Source organism: Lingula anatina, chromosome 6, assembly GCF_051362555.1.
Source record: "Lingula anatina isolate TDL-2025a chromosome 6, LinAna3.0, whole genome shotgun sequence".
Lineage (NCBI taxonomy): Eukaryota > Metazoa > Brachiopoda > Lingulata > Lingulida > Lingulidae > Lingula > Lingula anatina.
In genome coordinates, this window is record NC_141772.1 from 5,939,083 (window position 1) to 5,954,723 (window position 15,641).

Consider the following 15,641-nt stretch of genomic DNA (forward strand, 5'->3'; position numbering starts at 1 on the left):
ACCATTTGAGTTCTGACCTTTTTCATGAGTTTTGACCTTTGTATTTACAGTCCGTACAGTAGGTAGTTTAGGAGAATATTGCTGCGAATACTTCACGTCAAATGGCACTTACAAACCGTTGTTCCACTGTTCTCAATATTGCTGCGGGACATCTACCAGTAAATACTGCTGTTCCTCGAACTCAAGCAGATATGATGTGAGTTATACCTATAGCTGGTTATGCCCACCCGCCACTCCACCCACCACAACAACAGGTTCGTTTGTAATAATAATCGATTTAATTTTTCATTTGGTTAGTGTACATACTAGCTGGTACATGTTAGCTACAATCGACGTGAATTGAAACGGTGTTGTGTGACCATTTGAGTTCTGACCTTGACCTTTTTAACGAGTTTTGACCTTTGTATTTACAGTCAGTACAGTAGGTTCAGGAGAATATTGCTGCGAATACTACACGTCAAATGGCACTTACAAACCGTCGTTCCACTGTTCTCAGTATTGCTGCGGGACATCTACCAGTAAATACTGCTGTTCCTCGAACTCGAGCAGATATGATGTGAGTTATTCCAATAGCTGGTTGTGTTCGCCCACCTCTCCACCCACCACAACAAAAGGTTTGTTTGTAATAATAATAATCGATGCATATTTTCATTTGGTCAGTGTATATACTGATGAATTTTTGCTGCTATATCGACGTTAATTGCAACGGTGTGGTGTGACCATTTGAGTTCTGACCTTGACCTTTTTCATGAGTTTTGACCTTTGTATTTACAGTCAGTACAGTAGGTTCAGGAGAATATTGCTGCGAATACTACACGTCAAATGGCACTTACAAACCGTCGTTCCACTGTTCTCAATATTGCTGCGGGACATCTACCAGTAAATACTGCTGTTCCTCGAACTCGAGCAGATATGATGTGAGTTATTCCAATAGCGGGTTGTGCTCGCCTGCCTCTCCACCCACCACAACAACAGGTTTGTTTGTTTGTATAATGGATTTAATTTTTCATTTGGTTTGTGTATATACTGATGCATTGTAACTACTATATCGACGTTAATTGAAACAGTGTGGTGTGAACATTTGGGTTCTGACCCTGACCTTTTTCACGAGTTTTGACCTTTGTATTTACAGTCAGTACAGTAAATTTAGGAGAATATTGCTGCGCATATTACACGTCAAATGGCACTTACAAACCGTCGTTCCACTGTTCCCAATACTGCTGCGGGACATCTACCAGTAAATACTGCTGTTCCTCGTGCTATGGCAGATACTACCCGAGTTATTCCTATCTTCCCTTGTGCCCCACCCCCTCAAACAACTGGAGCAGCTGGACTCCGAGTGTTGCACCAGACACCACGTGCGTATACATATTTTCTTTCAAATAGGAAGGAGCTGCTCTCTTCCTCTTTTTTTCCCCTCTCTCTCTTTCTGTAAGGTGTGTGTGTGTGTGTCGTAACTTTTTATTTCACTTTCACAAAGGCTTTCAGTGTGTAATAGTAGTATCAGAATAAATGTATTTTACGGTCTTTGCATTTTGTTTGTTTTGCATAATGAAGAAGCCGTGCACCTCATAATTTGAGCTGCTGATTCAGACTGATATAATTTCTTTATAGTACTGGTGCTATAGTTGGCTCTGTAGTCGGTTTCATCGCCTTGTGTATCAACATAGGAGTTGTCGTCTGCTTCGCAACCGGATGTGGACAAAGGAAAGGAACAGGTTAGTTAAAGAAACACTCGTGTGGTCATTGAGGGGGGGGGGTCTTAAAATACATAGAGAAAGATGACGGAAAGTAGAGGGTTGCTATACGTGCTAAACATATTGTCCTAGTAAAGGATCGAGATTGAGTTCTAGAATCATCATTAGGCTGCAAAATTCAACAAACTCTGTATCGATCAGACTAGCTGCTATGTCATGGAATGCTGAAATGAGACGCACTGTTTTGCCATTTGCGGGGGCGGATCCAAAGATATTTTCTGAAAGTCTTCCAAATTATATTTGTTGATCCATCCTCTATCGTATTTTTGACCGTCTTCCGACAGAAAAATTAGATACCCGTCACTGTAAACTTGAAAATCTGACCGTCTTCCGAAAGAACCACAAGACGGCCTCAATCCGCCCCTGATTTTGTACAGTTTGTGTTTTACGGTGTAAAGAGCAACAGAGAGAAAAGAATTGCAAACAAGACACAATTACATCTTGAACTACTACATGTAGGCCCCACAGTTTCGTATTCATGGCCATAATGTTCCGATGTGTTTCCTGCAAATTGTGAGTATGTATATTTATTATAAGCTAAAAAGAATGTCAATTGCTGTTAACTACAGTGGGCCCAGAAACACAGCCACCGTATACAGGATACGGGCCAGAGATTCCCCCACAACAGCCGCCAAACACGGGGCTTGGGACAGGAATTCCCCCACAACAGCCGCCAAACACAGGGTTTGGGCCAGGAATTCCCCCACAACAGCCGCCAAACACAGGTTTTGGGCCAGGAATTCCACCACCACAGCCGCAAAACACAGGGTTTGGGCCAGGAATTCCACCTGCCAATAACGCATTTGGGCCAGGATCGCCACCAAATGCAGAGGCACCACCACTGGATGCCGCCGGTAATGATGCACCCCCTCAGCCATACCCAGGCACAGACGATACTTACACCCCACTCCAACATTAATTCATCTGGCGCGGGTAGACTTCATTGACTATATAGTGTGCCGGTGTGACAGGAATGGCAGTCCTAGGAATGGGAGTATGGGGTCTCATGTGTTTGGTAGGCCTACAGGTTAGGGTTAGTCGAAATATTGGGGTTAGTTTATGGGCTGAATGTCACCTGTACAAAGTAATGGTGAACGGACTATGGATCCTAGCGGACTGCCATTCTTGTCACACCAGTTCTCATTTATCGCTGAGATGCATTCGGTCTCACCTTCGTGCCCTGTATGACCAATTCTCTACTTTGTTGAAGCAAGTTCCTTTTAATTTGTGTTTTAAATTAAATTAATGCGAAATGATTTATATCTTACTCTGAATGTGCATCCAGAGTTAGGGACCGTTCCCATAACCCTATTTCACTAGCAGGATCGATCTATCTCCGAGGGGATTCTCGCTAAATTGCATTCATTTTAAACGTGCTCGAAAGTTAATTAACCTCATAGCAGCTTCAGTGGGCGTGCAATTTAGTGAGAATACCCCACGGAGTTAGATCGTTCCTGCTAGATCGATATCATAGGGTTATGGGAACCGAGTGTTATATTCTAGAACAGCGTCTGGTGATGGCAGCTTTGTGTAAAAAGAACAAATTGTCGTTAAACACTTGTGTAGTCAAGAAAGTAATGAGACTTTTATCTTTATATTTATGTATCTTTTCCTATATCTTAAACTGAGTACTAGGCCAGTTTTTAAATTAACTGGAGATAAATTTCTTCGTAAAAGTGTCAATTGAGCAAATATATTGGTGAACAAGATGTGAGTAGTTATTGTGTCTGTTGTTAAGCTTAAGATACTGCCTACCACTTAATTCTTAAGTTTTGTCTTATCAAAAGGTAGATTCATAAATATTAAGGCAGGTCTTTAAAATCTACGAAGAAAACTGCTGTGACATTTTTGAACTTTAAATCAAGTGATTTTAAATTAAGGTTTTCCAGTTTATATAATGTATACAGTTACCAAATTATGTAAGTTTTTTCATCATTTAAGTGATGAGGATCCCAATTACAAAAATAGCATGTTTCATTAAACTTTTAGTTAAAATTATGAATATTTCTATGCCATTCTTTACATTCAAGTCATATTTTTGTTACAGTGTGTGTGTGTGTGTGTGTGTGTGTGTGTGTGTGATTTAAGAACCACATCAATGTCTGGCAGATCCTCTTTTAGTTAGTTAAAGATGTTATATTTTTTGAAAATCCTATATATTAAAATATTTTTTAATATTAATCTTTATATATAACTTGCGAACGGTGAAAGAGAATATCTACACCCAAGAAGTTGTAAAGTTACAACTTCTTGCTACACCTTAACTTACAAGCAACGTATTGTTACCATAAATAGTACAAAAAATTTACTTTGAACGCTTAGCTGTTATGAATAGTAGTTAAGTTGTTATACGGGTTATGAGTAATGGAAATTTCAACTTAAATGAAACATGAGATAATCAAAATGAGATACCATGCAGTACTTACAAAGATAGTTATCATACAGAATTCTATGAAATGCTTTAGGTCAGGGTTTTCAGTGCATATCATCGAGTTAAGTCCCCATATTTCACTATTCAAGAATTGTCATACAACATTGGTCAAAAAGGTTGTCCCATCCCCATTTCCATGTTCTTTTATTTACAAATGATAATCTCATAGCTGTAAATTGTTAGAAATAGTGTTTTTTATTACAGATACCGTGTCGAACATGATTAATGGTTAAAAAAATACAAAATAGTGGTGAAAATATACACATTTTATACCATTTAGTAAAATTTATAAAAGGTACCCCCTCAAAGCCACTGTTTCACTGTGACTTCTACAGATGTAAAGAAATATCTATTAAATTGAAAAGACGCCATCAAATGTCACCAAATTCACACAAAATTAGCATTAGGGTGTGCTCGTTACAGATCACGTGCCTAACAGACGGCGCGACAAGCCTTCAACACGGGTAACAATTCTGTTTTGTGGGATATTGTCCCATTTTTCTTGAACAAGTTGGAGGAGTTGGTCAAGGTTATTTGGGAATTGGTTCTTCTCTGCAATGCACATTCCAATTAATGCCACAGGTGCTCAGTAGGATTAATATCAGGGCTCAAGGACGGTTGCCCCATCCTCAGAGCCCTGTGTTTCTGCAACAAATTGCTTTCCAGACGACAGCTGTGAGCAAGTGCGTTGTCACAATGAAGCCAGTAGCATCCCTGAAGTCTCCTCTTGCAAATGGAGTGAGATTTCTGTTGAGAATGTTACATTACAATGCCCCTGTTACGTTTTGTTCCAAAAGGAACAATGTACAAATACCATGGGCTTGGACTGTTCTCCAAATGCGGACTGATCTAACACCTCAGGCGATATTAACCTACACACACCCTTCCAAGAGGCTTTTTTAACATGTCTATGGACTCTCATTTGACCATCGATGGGATACAATAAATACTTTGATTATGATTCAAAATCGACTTCCTTCCAGCGATGGATGGTCAAGTTCAGGTGCCTGTGGGATCACTGAACGTAGCATTCTCAGCTGATATTTCATTCAATCTTCAAGGCTACATCGTGACTGCACACTTGCTCACACCTCTCGCCCAGGCAAGTGTTTTTAGAAGAAACACAATGCTTTAAGGATGGAACCACCATCTTTGAGCCCTGATATTAAACTTAACTAATCAACTGTGACATGAATTGGAGGGTGCAATGCAAATGAGAACCAACCCCATAAAAGCCTGGACCAACTCCTCCAACTTGTTTAAGAAGAATTGGACAATCTCCCACAAAACAGAATTGTTACCTGTGTTGAAGGCTTGTCGCGCCGTCTACATGAGATAATTGCAGTACGCGGTAGACGCACACGCTGTTAGGCACGTGACCTTTAACAAGCACACCCTTATGCTAATTGTGTGTGAATTCGGTGACATTTGATGGCGTCTTTTCAATTTAATAGACATTTCTTTACATCTGTAGAAGTCACAGTGAAACAGTGGCTTTGAGGGGGTACCTCTTAAAAATTTTACTAAATGGTATAAAATGTGTATATTTTTACCACTATTTTGTATTTTTTTAACCATTAATCACGTTCGACACGGTATCTGTAATAAAAAGCACTATTTCGAACAATTTACAGCTGTGAGGTGATAATTTGTAAATAAAAGTACATGGAAATGGGGGTGGGACAACCTTTTTGACCAATGTATATAAACAGGGTAAACACGTATTTTATTCAGTATTTTAAGTACGTGGCGCGTGGTGTGACTAAGAAAGAGGTAGATTTTAAATTAAAAGAAATTAAAAGAAACAGGATTATCATGGGTATATAAGAACGAGCAAATTACATTGAATGCACATTAATTGCGAATAGTACGTGGCGCGCGGTGTGACATATCAGAATGGGTAACAATAGGGAGAAGACTGTGATATGGAAACAAAGAGGTGGTCTCTACTGCCGTTGTGACAGGAATGGAATTCCTAGGAATGGAAGTCCCATATGATTACTACAGGTTAGGGTTATTCTGAGTATTGGAGTTTGTACATGGAACGAACGTCACCCGTACAAAGTAATTGGGAACGAACTACGGCTTCTAGTGTTTTCTGGAAAGTTACCATTGGTGACGGCAACTAAATGCACACTGGTACTAGTAGGGGTGGGCAAATGAAACCTTTTTCTGGAAATTTCATTTCAAACAAGTGGATTCTGTAGCCATTTTCGCTGCTGAATACAAATCTAATAAGTTTTTTGTTTCAGATTACATCTGATTTTGCGATTTTTCAAAATGGCCACCAAACTCCCCATCAAACCACAGATTTCTCATATAAATCTTTAAATATCAGTTCAAATATGGCTTGTTATATGTCTAACCACATGATTTTATGATATTTGAGAGCAAAATAGATAAATTACTTTTTTGGGTCATTTCATTTTGGGTAAAAGAGGAATTTTTTGGTCATTTTAAGGTAAAAAGTCACCCCTTTTGTGTACAAAAATACGGAAGTTTATGCAACAGTGACTTTTAAATTGGGGAAAACAATAATACAACAAATATGGTCAATATTATTCAAGGTTTACATGAAACTGTGCAGTCTTGCCATATAGACTAGTCATAATGTTAGTTACATACAGGAATATTTTTAGTAGTACACTCAGTAGTAGAGCATTTATGACATTGTTACCCTTTATTATCATCCAGATACCGAAAATGAGTTTTTTCCTGCATCTAATTATTCAATAATATATCTATATTTGTGGAAAATATGAAATACCGGCGTTTATATTTTTTCGTTGCAATGTATAAGCATAGGCAACTCAGCTGTAACCGTCATGTAACACATTTCTTTTTCTGAGGTGAGATAGCAATCGGTATGGGGCGTAACTTCATCCCTAAACAAGATTTTATCACGAAAATTAGCAAAGTGGACCGCAAGAGCATGAGCTACAATCCCGTGCCAGCATTTTGGTTATGGAGTTATGAGCTTGTAATTAATATAATACTATATTTATTTCAATTCCATATAGATATGTTCAGTAGACTTTACAATTATGTGCATTACATACATATAACAGATAGACACCTTGGCATTACATTCTGTATAAACGATCTCGCCTCGCAAATTACAGATTTTCATTAAAAAAAGGTATTGTTTTGCTTTATCAACGATAAAATCTAAACTAAGACTTTTAAGAAAAATTGGGCGGAATGAGCTAGAATGTCGTCGGAATGAAAATTCCTTGTTTACTCCTGGATATTCGAAGTGCGTTCTAAAAATTCAAAGCACATTCCAAATGTATGGGCCCATTCTTGCGTCCCGTTCGATTGTTTTGCTCATGTTCAAAACTTTCGAAGTGCATTCCAAGTGGAGAAATAACGAATGGCATTCGAAGTGTATTCTAACTGCACTATGAGTCGTATTCTTAATACTCTTGCGGCACTCCTAATGTGTTCCAACTACATTCGAGCTGCATTTGAGATTTTTAATTAATTTTATTAATTTAATTATTAATTTAATTATTAATTTTATTTTATTAAAATACACCCAAAATGTGCATGTATTATTCCAGGCAGGTTCGAAGCACATTCTGAGTATTCCAACGGTATTCTTACAAGAATTAAGGTCAATTTGAAATTTCCCACTGAATGTGGCGCAAATTTTGAAAATTCTTCATTCCGGCTCATTCTGCTTGATTACTGCTGATTCCGAATAAGTGTGACGGGGGCTTTACAGTGCCTTCTGGTCTCAGTGTATTTCTTAATGATGCTTTCATGGTGGTGGTGAGATACTCTTAAACTACGCAACTGAAACTAAGTCTTATTCTAATGTCAAGAGGTTAGAGGTTGTGAGAGGTTGATGCCACCTGACGAAGTTTTACCTGTTCTGAAGAAAAGGAAAATTAGACTTGGTTCCCATACCTTTATCAATCCATCTGGATCGGTCTAACTCCCTGGGGGTCTCACTAAATTGCTATCAACTAAGCCGTCTTAAATGTCTGTCACGCTTACCCTTAAAGTTAATTGCAATTAAGCGAGAATCTCCTTGGAGATAGTTCGATCCAAAGTTAGTACGATAGCTTCTGGGAACGGTCTCTTATACAGCCAAATCGAAAAAAGGTAATAAAGAACATTCACCTCGAAATCTCACTGCACAGTCAAATTGGGGCTTTAATAAATTTATGTAAGGATAACTGTGTTTTTTTTGGTTTTCTTTCGCATTTGTTTGACTTTTATGCATGTACCGGTGTATCTATTAAAATTAAAAAAAGAACACAGCAAGGCTGGATACAGTAAAGTAGTAGTAGTAGTATACGGGGCATTCAACAGCTCAGCACTTGGGCCACATATTACGGGTAGGCTTTATATTTCAGACAAAGAAATCTAAGTTGTGTAGCCCCCCCCCCCCACACACACACACATGAACATATTGCTTTGAGTGATCATAAACTGCTCGTCTTTGCACGAAAAGAGTCAAAATGACACGACTCGCCGCCTCCTACTATAGTAGACCTACCTTCCTCAGCCTAGGCCTTATTTCGGCTAGGGAGCTTCCTCTCTTCATTATCAAAGCTCTCTCTCTCTCTCTCTCTTTTTTTTTTTTTTTTGTAAGTGAGGGAAAATATCTGACAAATTTCACCGAATATAGCCATTATATTTAAAACACTTTAAATGCCCTACTAGAATGCAGGTAGTAACGTTATTTCTGTTACGTATGACCTCATATAAAAATGTATATACAAATGGTCCAATGGGGGAGGATAAAAGAACAGGATGTATTTAATACCGGGGGGCATAACAGACCTTGGGTTTTTTGAAGGTCCTTTCTAAACCCCGATCTGCACACAGTCAACAGGCTTGGTCTACGTACGTGCGCCAGCCCAACACTGGAAAGCATCAAAAGCAAAACACTGCAGTGTTGGGTTTTACGGAACTTTACTAGAAGACGCTTCTGGATTATTTCCTGATCTCGATATCGACAACATGACTGTCCAAAGAAGTGCCAAATTGATACTTGTGATTACACTGATTGGAATTATTCAAATAGGTAGGTAATACTGGCCCGTAGCCAGGGGGGATAAGGGGGGTTCGAGAGAACCGCCCCTTTTGCTGGGAAAAGGTCCACTCTCGGTAAAATTTGATCTAGGTACATGAAGTTTTTATGGGAAAAGGTCCACTTTTTCAGAAAAAGAACCCCCCTTTTGAAATTGCTTGCTACGGACCTGTAATATTGGATGGTGGATGGAACATGTATCAAGTATTCTTTTTAAATAATTCTACCGATCATCCACTAAGCCTTTAGACTACTATCTGTAATTAGCATTGCATGAAGATTTTTACTCAACAGCGCCTGTAACATCAATGAGGCGACAATAATTATAGCAAAAATCATGAAAATTAACTGCCGGTATACCATGAAAATCGGACTCGCCTAAATGTGACTCCCTAGTCAGATGTTCATTAAAAAGTCAAACTTTCATAATAAAAATGAAATTTTGACTCCCGCCCCCACAGAACTTTATAAATCTTATTTCATTTGAGCATATGCCTTTTATCTTGAAGTATGCATAATGGAGGATACATTGGCACTTTTGTTAGTCTGCAGGTGTAAATTTTCATGAGAAAATAAGAAAATAAAAAATGTGTATTTCATCCAGTTACCAGCACTGACTCCCCATTAAAAAAGCTATTTATTTGTTATTTGGTGATCATTTCAACATCTTTCCTTTTAGTATACTTAATGAATAATAAATTGTAGATATTTGAAAGTGTGATGATAAATTCTGAACTTGCAATTGGTCTTTTTCCTTTATAACACACGTTGTTTTCTCCATCTGATATTATTCTTCCTACTTTCCTGTCCTTTTATTCATATTAACATATTGGTACATACTAACTGTAAATAATTTGGAAATTTTTAAGAAACTTTAATAAACTTTTATAAACGTCTTAATTGTACCCTAGCTGCTCCAGAAGGCGTATCAGACATTTAAGCTGATTAAAATGACTACACTTAGAGAGAATCCCCTCAGGGTTGGAATGACCCAGTTAGTACGATGGGTCCACCTGAATGCGGTCTTGTGCATTTTGGCGTCGTCAGTGCCAAATTGTTTTTTTTTTTTTTTCAAATATGCTGAAGGTTCTGAATGTTAATAATGCAGGTTCCTTTCAGCATGATCTAATTAAAAATCAGCATGATCTAATTAAATTTATTTATCTTAACATTCATCTATATATTTATATTTGAAAATGTTAATTGTTGCAATATTTTTGCTGTTTGATATCTGTATATTTTCAGCTTTTGCTATGTAGTTCATTTTCTTTGCCATTGTATGTGGATTCTTCAAACATTCCTGTTTTGCTTTTTCCAAATTAGTGTTTTGCTTGACTGCCCCCCTTTTTTTAGAGAGATTCATGCTTCCTCTATTCTTGGAAAGGTACAATAGAACGCATCATACCATATCAATTATCACATAACTGAGTAAATTTCCATGATGTGATTGGTCGAGGACCATCCAGCCTTGTTAAAATTACTGGCAATTTAATATGACTTGATATCCTTTATTATTACCACGGCCAGTAAACAGTATGTAAGTTACGTCAACATCTTTTGGGTGTTTCATTGCCAATCCATTCTTACCGCTACAGTCTCATTCACTTAACGCTACTTCATTGTGCAATCTTTCCATACAAATTAATAAGGTCACATGTGTATGACACATCTTTCAACGCCAGCAAAATGGGAGAATAAATCAAAATATAATATGTATTCAAATTCTTGTTTTTTCTTTTTATCAAGAGCTTGTAAAATATGTGGGTATTACCTCCAATATTTCTGTGACTGTCAGTCACCATCATCAGGGAGTAAATGACTAGGGTCATTTCACATATTTTACAAGCTCTTGATAAAAAGAAAAACAAGAATTTGAATATATACATACAGAGCTAATGAAACTGTTCTCTCATAATATGTATTGCTAAATTGTTGAAAAATAAATACGGGTAAATGAAATAAAAATGAGAAAGTTTTGAACCATTTATCCACAGAACACTTTTTTTGTCCCTCACGGTATGACTTTAAGGTTTTATATTGCAGTAAGGGGAGGTGAATACTGCTGCCCATATTTAACGTCATCTGGGAACTACACCAGAACGTTCTACTGTTCAGATTACTGCTGCGGTACATCTACCGATAGATATTGCTGCAATTCAATCAGCATGAGATACTCCTGGAGTTACTCTGACAGTGCGCTGTGTCCTTCCACGACAAAAGGTAAATTTGTATTTGTCTCTAAATTCCCTAAGTTCGTGTGGTTACATTACATGCACATCTACCTGTATGTCCAAATCACTTAAGATCGGATTTCATTTAGGAATAAAGCAGTTTTTTTATCAAAGATAACGGTGGTGATTAATAGTCAAATCACGTTTTATGCTGAATATTGTTATCAATTTTGACATTTCTTCCGATGTAACAAATAGCAAATTATTCTTCTTTCCGATTCACCATTTTAAAGCTCGTTCCGCACTTCAATCTTGATTTAATTTAATTTTGATTTAACGCGCATCAGTTTTAATGTAAAATTACGAGAGTAATCGAAATTATATTGCAATATTGAAAATTATAGAATTAATGGAAAAATTTTGTCTCTGTCAAAACGATGATTTCTTACTTCGATGATTCAACATGCAAATAAACATTTAAACATATAACACAAATATCAGTATAATAATAGACCTCGAGAATAAAATGTCCTTTGTAGGACAGGTTTAAATTTTCATTTGTATTTCAACTTCAGGAAATGTGGTTTTTGGTGTCATATAATAACTTTCTCTTTTCATCCCCATACAAACGGTACTTACACATACGGTTAAGAGGGCTGTTACATATTTTTTGCTGTTCTTGTTGTTTTGAAATTGATACTATGGGAGGAGCACAAAGGTTGAAATATACATAATATAAATAATAAAATATTAAATGTACCAAGTGGCATTTCAAAAATGGAGTTAGAAACACTAGGTACATGAATCAGGAACTTCATTTCAAAGTCCTAAATCACTTCTGAATTCCAGGGGAATATTGCTGCGCATATTACACGTCATACGGCACTTACAAACCATCGTTCTACTGTTCCCAGTACTGCTGCGGGACGTCTACCAGGAAATACTGCTGTTCCTTTTCTTTTCTTCGACATTTCCCGAGTTTTTCTTCCAACTCGTCATGCCCCGTCGCCACCACTACCACCACCACAACAACAGGTTTGTTTACATATATATGTTAACAAATGTAACTATGGATTATGTAACATTTCATCTCGCAATCGTGTAATCTATCGAAGTTTAAAATAAGCAGTGTGATCGTACTACCATACAGGTGTATACCTCTTTGAATGTGACTCTATGACATCTAAGCTCGACCTTTACCATGACCTTTGATCTTTGCATTTACAATAGGTACAGGGGAATATTGCTGCCCATATTACACGTCATACGGCACTTACAAACCATCGTTCTACTGTTCCCAGTACTGCTGCGGGACGTCTACCTTAAAATACTGCTGTTCCTTTTCTGTTCTTCGACATTTTCCGAGTTTTTCTTCCAACTCGTCATGCCCCGCCGCCACCATTACCACCACCACCACCACAGGTTTGTAGGTATAGCCAATATATAACAAATGTATCTGTGGGCGATTTAATATTTCATTTCGCCGTTGTGTAATGTTCGATAGAAGCTACCATACATCGTTGAATGTGACTCTATGACATCATAACTTGACCTTTACCATGACCTTTGATCTTTGCATTTACAATAGGTACGGGGGAATATTGCTGCCCATATTACACGTCATATGGCACTTACAAACCATCGTTCTATTGTTCCCAGTACTGCTGCGGGACGTCTACCAGTAAATACTGCTGTGACTCGTACTTAAACAGATACTACCCGAGTTATTCCTATAAATGGTTATGCCCGCTCGCCACTCCACCCACCACAACAACAGGTTCGTTTGTAATTATAATCGATTTAATTTTTCATTTGGTCAGTGTATATACTGGTACATGTTAGCTACAATCGACGTTAATTGAAACTGTGCGATGTGACCATTTAAGTTCTGACCTTGACCTTATTCTTGACCTTTGGCTTTTTAGGTTCAGGAGAATATTGCTGCGCATATTACACGTCCTATGGCAGTTACAGTAGATCTTTCCACTGTTCCAAGTACTGCTGTGGGACATCTACGATTAAATACTGCTGTTCCTCGTACTCAAGCAGATATTACAAGAGTTATTCCTATCTTTCCTTGTGCCCCACCCCCTCAAACAACTGGAGCAGCTGGACATCGAGAACTTCTTCAGGCACCATAAATGTGTACGTACGTTTTTTCTTTCAAATAGTCTAGAGCTGATCTCTGTGAGTGTGAATCATAGCCCATTCGTTAACATGTTCTTTTTTACTCGACAGAGTTTTAACGTGATTTAGTGCTTGTTTTCGTTATTTCTAAATCAGCTAGCTACAATTTCATATTGGTTATCATCGCAGTGGCGTATTTAGGAGGGGTGTCAGGGGGGCACTGTACCCCCCTTCGGTTTCTGGAAAAAATCACACCAATATTCCCTCTTGATATTATAATTTTGAAGAGCTGAATCATAGTTCTAAACTGCACCAAATGGCACTGTTTGCCCTCTAAAACACCGAACCCCACACCACAGAGAAAAGGGTCGGCTTCGCATCCAAGGCCTGTCATTCTTTAAAAACTGGACCACCCCCCTTCAGATAGTCCTAGAATCGCACCTGTATCTTATATTTTTTTCTTTCAGAGTCGGTGCCATAGTAGGCTCTGTAGTCGGTTTCATTGCCCTGTGTGTCATCATAGGAGTCGTCATCTGCTGCGCAACAGGATGTTGTAGACAAAGAAGAGGGACAGGTGAGTTGTACGAATGCATTTGTTATATTACTGGCTGATACTGGTAGATTACTGGAATCTGGGAGCCTGCCTGGCAAGCATAATATACAGGGTTCGATATTGTTGAAGACACTGTTAGCAAGTCCTAAAGCAGCGTTCAATTTACTATTAGTTTGTTAGTTTTGACATACAAGCATTCATTTTTGAGATAAGATATGCATAAATTAAGTATTATAAAACGAAAAACGAAAAAGAGCAAATAAAATGTTCAATAGCTTGGTAGTTGAATCATAAATGAAAATTATCAAACACAAGCCGAAATATTTTCATACCGTTAGCGTTTGTGTTTGATAATTTTCATTTACGAAAAACGAAAAATTATGCAATATTTTACAAAGACAAGGTAGCCACAAATCAAATGAATTGCGAACTGTAATATCGCTCATATGCCTTGTCCATATTTGGCAGAACATAGGCCTATATACCTTCGTAATTTCTGCAGTGCCATCAAATCACATACATCTATTGTATGCAAAGATACAGATATGACAAAAAAAATACGAAACACTGTTAACGTCATTTAAAAATGTAAATTTATTTACAGTAAATAACCCCCCTGGCAGTGCTGCAGTCGTGTATACCACATCAGCCGCAGTGCAAAGTGCCCCAGTCGTGGTCACACGACCGCCACCACAAAATCCTGGGTATGGACCAGAGACACCTCAACTGAACGGCGCTGCAGTTCCTGGCTTTCGATCACCAAATGTAGGGTTGAAAACTGGACTGAGCGTTTTGAAAGCAGGGTTAGGATTAGTTTCCGATTCAGGATTGGAGGTAACCTCATCGGAAGAGACCTTTTAATGACTGGCACGCGCATGCCATGGTTTCCCCTGCATTATCATAATCAAGATAGTATGTGATTCTTCGCATAGAAATTAATGGAATAATTCTCATATTAATTGGATATAATATAATCGGATACGTTCTAAGGTTATCCCAGGAAGTGCCTCCAGTTTGTATACACTAAATGTATTCCTTTAAATTGTAATGGGAAATTAGCCTTGAAAATATATGCCTACATTAAATAAATGCGAAGATATGCTTTGCTGCTGCGTTTAAACGGAATGAAAAATTCAGAAATTACGTTTCAGCAAGCTATAGAAATAGCTGTATATTTAAACCTCGCAAATCGATTGATTTTAGGTTGCTTTCAAAAATTTATATCTTTGAACTTGCTTGAAAACATTTTGTCAACAATATAAACTGTAAACAAGTGCACAGCCGTTGAGCATGTATCCTAGATATTGAATCTGACTTCATAAACAACATTAACACAATCACATTTATCTCTTATCAATTTTTTAATTATATTTTATCCTTTCATTTGTGATCCATTTCAATAATAATCTGCCTAGAAAGCAAGAAAATATTGTATACGGGCCTACCTCGTACATCAAATTAATCATGAAATGATTATACAATAAACTAGACTTAAATGTGAAGAAGAGATGTTCCATATCCACAGATCAATGTTATGCACATTGCAAAGCGCCCTCTT

At 37.7% G+C, this 15,641-nt stretch overlaps 1 protein-coding gene across 2 annotated transcripts in view; it reads left to right on the plus strand.

Moving 5' to 3' along the window:
* The window catches only part of LOC147761051 (uncharacterized), a 28,465-nt gene extending 12,904 nt beyond the window's left edge, over positions 1–15,561 (plus strand). Inside the window, exons 1-8 of one of the 2 annotated variants that reach the window (XM_087014830.1) lie at positions 9,024–9,226; positions 11,276–11,452; positions 12,253–12,438; positions 12,634–12,825; positions 12,992–13,180; positions 13,329–13,548; positions 13,998–14,104; positions 14,688–15,561. In XM_087014830.1, the coding sequence (XP_086870956.1) occupies positions 9,163–9,226; positions 11,276–11,452; positions 12,253–12,438; positions 12,634–12,825; positions 12,992–13,180; positions 13,329–13,548; positions 13,998–14,104; positions 14,688–14,944 (1,392 nt within the window). In that variant the 5' untranslated portion in view covers positions 9,024–9,162 and the 3' untranslated portion in view covers positions 14,945–15,561. Of the gene's footprint in view, positions 1–9,023; positions 9,227–11,275; positions 11,453–12,252; positions 12,439–12,633; positions 12,826–12,991; positions 13,181–13,328; positions 13,549–13,997; positions 14,105–14,687 lie in introns of those variants that run through there. The other variant, XM_087014831.1, reaches the window with a different exon arrangement.
* The last annotated feature ends 80 nt before the right edge of the window (positions 15,562–15,641 follow it).